Source organism: Daucus carota, chromosome 7 (assembly GCF_001625215.2).
Source record: "Daucus carota subsp. sativus chromosome 7, DH1 v3.0, whole genome shotgun sequence".
NCBI classification, from domain to species: domain Eukaryota; kingdom Viridiplantae; phylum Streptophyta; class Magnoliopsida; order Apiales; family Apiaceae; genus Daucus; species Daucus carota.
In genome coordinates, this window is record NC_030387.2 from 38,173,188 (window position 1) to 38,179,286 (window position 6,099).

General features: G+C 32.8%; 1 protein-coding gene across 1 annotated transcript; it reads right to left on the bottom strand.

The window, feature by feature from the left end:
• LOC108195010 (uncharacterized) lies at window positions 1-2,145 on the bottom strand. The gene is made up of 2 exons (XM_017361946.2): window positions 368-2,145; window positions 1-242 (listed from the first exon to the last, which is right to left on the bottom strand). The coding sequence occupies exon 1, from the start codon at window positions 2,014-2,016 to the stop codon at window positions 610-612; it is 1,407 nt and encodes a 468-aa protein (XP_017217435.2). The 5' UTR covers window positions 2,017-2,145; the 3' UTR covers window positions 1-242; window positions 368-609.
• Window positions 2,146-6,099: the final 3,954 nt, after the last annotated feature.

Genomic DNA, 6,099 nt, shown 5'->3' on the forward strand with positions numbered 1-6,099 from the left:
ACATGTAAATGTCATTTTATATATGAATCAAACCTTACATGCTTCGCGAACATGTTATACATCGTGCTTAATGTCTTGCCACATAATACAGCATAAGATATTCAATAAGCATAAACAAAAGTAAGAGCACACCGTATCTTTGTGGCTGGTGACACCAATCAATTGTCTCCATTCAGTCCCAGTTCTCTTCATTTATATTTCATCAGTTCCATAACCGCTCAAGTCCTCCCTTCATAGTGACACTGGAAAATTTCAGCAAAAAAAAATGTCAAATTTAAAGAAGAAAAATGATGAGCCATTAGAGACCGAAGAATTTTCGATACGACTGGAAAATGATAAGAATGTTAAATATACAGTAAGCCAGTACCTAGCAGTACCAATAATCAGGTTTCCTCAAATTTCATTTCTCAGAGGCTTGTCAATTTAATCCATGCAAGCTTTAAACCTTCAATTTTGTATTTCCCTTTCATCCTCTATGGCAAGATACTTCGACAAAAGACATGTACGCCCAGGCCCCGTACCCTTCCCTCTTTTCCAGGTGATAGAATATTTAATGACCAACAGCTATATGCTAAAGATATGAATCCGAAATTTTGCATCATGAGCGAGTCATCTCCTCGGACTATCCTGGCGACCTAATACAGCCTCAAAAGCACCCACCAAAGCTTTGACCTTACTCTTCCTGCTCTGAGCAAGCCTGTTTGCAGTCTCTTCAATTGCATCATCAATGAAACCCCAAGTCTCTCCCTTTGTTTCCGCATCTTGGTGTTTAAGAGTAACTTTCTCTGTTTCTGCATTAGTTTCATATAAGACCTCATCACTTGATATTTTCGTCAAGCTTATGCCTTCGTTATCTGAATTTTGGTTCTCTTCCAATGCTTCTTGATGCCTGAATTTAAGTACACTTGGACTTAAGTCTTCAGGTTGGACATCAACTACATTTCCACGCCTGAATCGGAGCTTCTGGCTGAAGTCTTCAAGTTTGAGATCAATCACCTTTCCACGCCTGAATTTGAGCTTCTGCGATGATGGCCAGTCTTCATCTTCCAATCTACGGACTTGAAAACTAGGAATCCTCGTATCTTCCACTTCCAGATCACTTACCGAGTACTCACTTTCAGAATTATCAATGTCAAATGCACTACTATCACTTTGCATTGCCTCAGGTGATGATGAGGCTGATGTCTGTGACTTTAATGAAGACAATCCTTTTTCCGGAGAAGATTGCAATGAAGTGAAACTGCCTCTTTTGGCCAATCCTGCAGCTTGGTTTCCAGCCTTCGGTCTAATGACATACGGTGTCTTCTCTATAACATGTTTACTCGGAGGGCACTTACCATTTACTTTTATTTGCTTTCGATTTTTTAAGGTAGATGGCACCTTTGTCATTTTCTTGACGTTCTCAGACTGTGCGCTTATAAACCTCTTTGCAGATGACATGGAAGATAAGGAAAACCTATCTCTCGCCGAGATTTTCGTCTTTTCTATTTTGGAGTTCTCCGTTTCTTTGTTCACTTTCGTCTCACGGTTTGTTTGTCCACTCGAACCTCCAGCTGAATTTTTTGTTATAATTATATCACTGTTTCTTCTGTGTAACTGTCTTGTTGCAGCCAGAGGGGGTGTTTTGGGCTTCGAGACCCTCTCCTGCTTTTCAGAAGCGTATTTTATCATACTTGGTGACGAGGCCTGTCGTCTTAAGGAGCTACTTACTTTCCTAGGGGATTCTGGTAATTCTTTCTTTATAACCTCTCGAGTTCTGGGTGATTTCTTTGGAGAATCTAGTGAATTTCTTCTCACCAAGGACCTTCTATCCAGCGTCTCAGGATCACTCTTGACCCCATGTTTGCACAAGTCATGGCATGATCCAGGCGACAAGGGACTACGGTAACGGGATCCCCATTTTGGTACACGATTTTGACAATCAGTGTCTCTATATGAAGATCTTCGCAACTGACAATCATTTTCTTCATCTGTCTCTATGTTCACTTGGGCATCGATTGTCACTTCAGCCATCATGAGAGGACAGAGACTATTAATCACAAATGAGATAACCAAACCTCCTTCAAAAAGAGAAAACAAGAGCAAAGTGCTTCAACAAAGGATCAAAATTATTTAGCATTCGTGCACCTACACCATTCATGCAGCCTGAAAACAATTCAAAATCAAAGTAAAAAGAAAAAACATCGAAATCGAAATGCTTAAGATCAAGCAACAAATGTGGATATCGAAAGAATCACCATAACCCATTGTTGAATTAGTGAATTACAACTTCTCATCCCAGGGGTAACAGAAGAAACTAAATGACTTTAAATCATAATTTTGGTTGATTTCAAGATTGACAACTTATGAATCTATTAAATTTATTACACTTACAGAGGACACCAGGCTGACAAGCAAAACAACTCCCATCTTTACATCAACTATGAGTCTGCCTACTACATTATATCTACAAACCCTATGCAGATTTATATAGTTTTTCTTTAGTCAGTACAAATTACAAACACGGGAGAGGGCACCCGGACTACCCATGAATTTCGTCACTAGACTAGAATCCTATATCCTAATGAATATATAGGACTCCCTGACTCCCTATGAATTTCGTTACTAGACTAGGATCTCCTACGTATCCTAATAAATATATAGTTGTTGCAGTCGATCAAAACAGACCCGAAAACAAAAAATTATAAATGCCACAATTTCAAAATTTAATTATTATTCATGCATGCAGATATATAAAATTTCAATCGGAATTAAAACAAAAGAATATTTGGAAAATAGAAAAAGAATTGAATTGGGTCTCACCTTTGTAATCTCGTTTACCTAATGCAGCTCCATTAAAAATCCCATTGGAACCGATATTCTTTAAATTACCAGAAACCAGAATCAAAGGAGGAGATGATGATCTTATATTATTTTGTAATAAGCTGTAATTAATATTTTATCATCAGCTGCGTATATTGTTGGATGTCACCGTAATAAAATTAGGGTTTGATCCGTCTTGATCCTAGTTTTGGTGATTAATATGTAGTAACAGACTGTCTGAAGGATTTTTCCAGCTTGTTATAATGTTCTGGGAGGAAAGAGGAAAAGCTCCCCTCAAAGATTTCTGAAAAGTTTTTTAATTTTATACAGTAAAGTTTTAGCGGCTTGGATATCGATTTAAATTTTATGCCTTAAAAATTAATTAAATTAGCTTGTGATCATGTGATGTAATGACCTATTTTATTATTTAATGTTTAAATTAGTAATTTATCTAAATATATTGTTTAAAAAAATTCGAGTACCAAATCTTCATATATTTTGTAAGAGTAAACTTAACTGTTCCTCAAGGTTAGAAAAAAAAAATTCAAATAATTTATGTGACGTATACGCTAATGCTTGAAAAAAAGAATCCATTCAAATAATTTGTCATGATTGACTTTTTATATTTATATTGATCGAATTTAATTGAAATTTATATCTATTTTCATCATTTCAAATTTATTGTTTAATTTCACTTTTGAGCCAAATTGAGAACATTTGAACTTTAATGTACATATGTGATATAAATAAATATTAAAATATCAGACAAATAATCTCTTCAAAAATAAATACATCCTTTCAGCTTTTTAAAAATTATCAAATAGTTTGATTTGATCATAGAAAATATATTATAAATTACAAATATTATTAATTATCTTTCAAAATACTAATATTAAAATATATATCTAATCTACTTGTTCATTTTTAAAACAAAATCTAAAATTAAAAGAAAAGATTTTAATTCCTTTCATCAAATATTTTGTGTGAGGCTATCATCAATTTGGTCATGAAAAAATGGGAAGCCATTTGGATAGAGACTATATATGGGGCGGTATAAAAATCAGAAAGACGAATTATTAGGATTATTTGGGTAGATACAAAGTAATATAATTGATAAAATTAATATCAATGCAAAGGGATTCATTATATTTAATTAAACATAGTCAATTTGATAATCAGAAATATCATTTATTAAAATTATAATAAAAACTGAATAATATATTCTACTAAAAAAACAAGTTTATAGATGTTAATACTAAAACTTCAATTTTTAAATTACTACGAATCAAATTATAATTCATATAACTTAATCGCAATCAGTTAAAACATAATTAAATCGAATACTAATTTATAAACTAAATTTAATTATATGTAGCTAATTTAGATCCAAACAATTTTTAACCCGGTTAAAATGAATATTCTAATTCCAAATATTCAATTAAACCGGAACCGCAACAGTTTTTGATGATTCGAAAAAGGGAATATCGGCTTTAACTATTACTCCCTCTGTCCCCTCAATTGTTTACCTTGGAGGGGGACACGGAGATCAAGACAATGTATGGAAAATGAGTAAAGTTAGATGAAAAATGGGTAAAGTGGTGGGACCTATCAATATGTAATAATAGATTTGAGATAGTAGATGAAAGTAGTGGGTGACTGGGTGTAATAGTAGTTTTTATTGTTAAGTATGAGATAGTAAGGGAAGATAGTGGGTGTAATGATGGGAAAAACTTACTCTTTATAGTAACGTAAAGAAATGAGAGGAACATCCCAAAATAGTAACTGTAAATAAATGAGAGGGACAGAGCGAGTAGTAACTTGTCGGACACAATTAATTAAAAAAATTATTTTGCTTCAAAAACAATGATACAATGATAGCTCTGGTATCATGTTAAGACCCGTTCTTTTAGAGACTTTAGTTAAAAATCAAATGCATAGAGTACAGTTAAACCTCTTTAAAGTAATACCCCTCGGACCGGGAAAAAAATATTACTTTACCGAATTTATTATTTTATCGATATAATAATATTTTATTACTTTATCGACAGAGTAATATTTTATTATTTTATCGAATTTCTATATGTTTATAAATTATAATTCATTATTTTTAAAAACAAGAATCAGTCAAATGCAATGTATTTGATTTAAAATTACTTTTATAAAAATTAATCATATGTGAAAACTAAATTCATGCATGCACTAAATAGAGTATACATGTTACAATATGAGTGAAACATACCGGAGTTATTTATCCTTCACATAAAGTAGGATGAGGTTAATTTTTGCCAGGGGTGGCAATTTCGGGTAACGGGTCGTGTTTGTGTCAGCAATCGGGTCAATTTCGGGTCGAGCTAAAATCACTTAAAATTGAATGAAACTGAAAATTGAAGTTATTAGAAACGAAATTCTAAATTCGAGTTATTTCGGGTCCATTTCGTGTCAATCGGGTCACTTTCGGGGTTTGTCTCAGTAAATCGGGTTGGGGGTTCGGGTCGGGTCTGATATTGCCACCCCTAATTTTTGCCTTTGGTGGAAAGAAGAAACAAGCTACTATAGATTCATATTTTAAAAAGGATTGAATTTTGAATTCATATACATTATATATATATATATATATATATATATATATATATAGAGAGAGAGAGAGAGAGAGAGTTCTATTCCAATACAAACCAAGCTAAAATACAAACTACTCACTCATCTACATATATATACCTTATATATACACATACAATCTATATATATCATCACAATCATCCAATATATACTACCAAAGCCGCTACAACCATTAAATAACAACAGTATATTCGATCATCAAAAATAGCGAATCACCAGATTCTGTCCAGATTATGTTCTCTGTTCTCTTTATTTCACTAATTTCTGAAGTAGTGATCACTAATTTCTAAAGTAGTAATCACTAATTTCTGAAGCGAATATCACTAAAATATATAGCAGCGATCAGCGAATTTATTAGCAAATTTGCCGACTAGTGGAGCTAAGTGGAGGGGTGGCATGGTGGTGGTCGGGATCGAGATAGGTGGCTGGATGATGGGTCATGCAAATGGGGTGCGTAGATAGTGTAAAATAGGAGGTTCTTAGTTTGTATTTTAAGATTGGTTTGTATTTGATCACTAGCCTATATATATATATATATATATATATATATATATATATATATATATATATATATATATATATAATTCATGAATTATTACTTTACATATTACCTAGGTCTTTAATGAATTTCTAAATTTTTATTATATTATGCTTTTAGCGAAAATATTACTTTACGACATT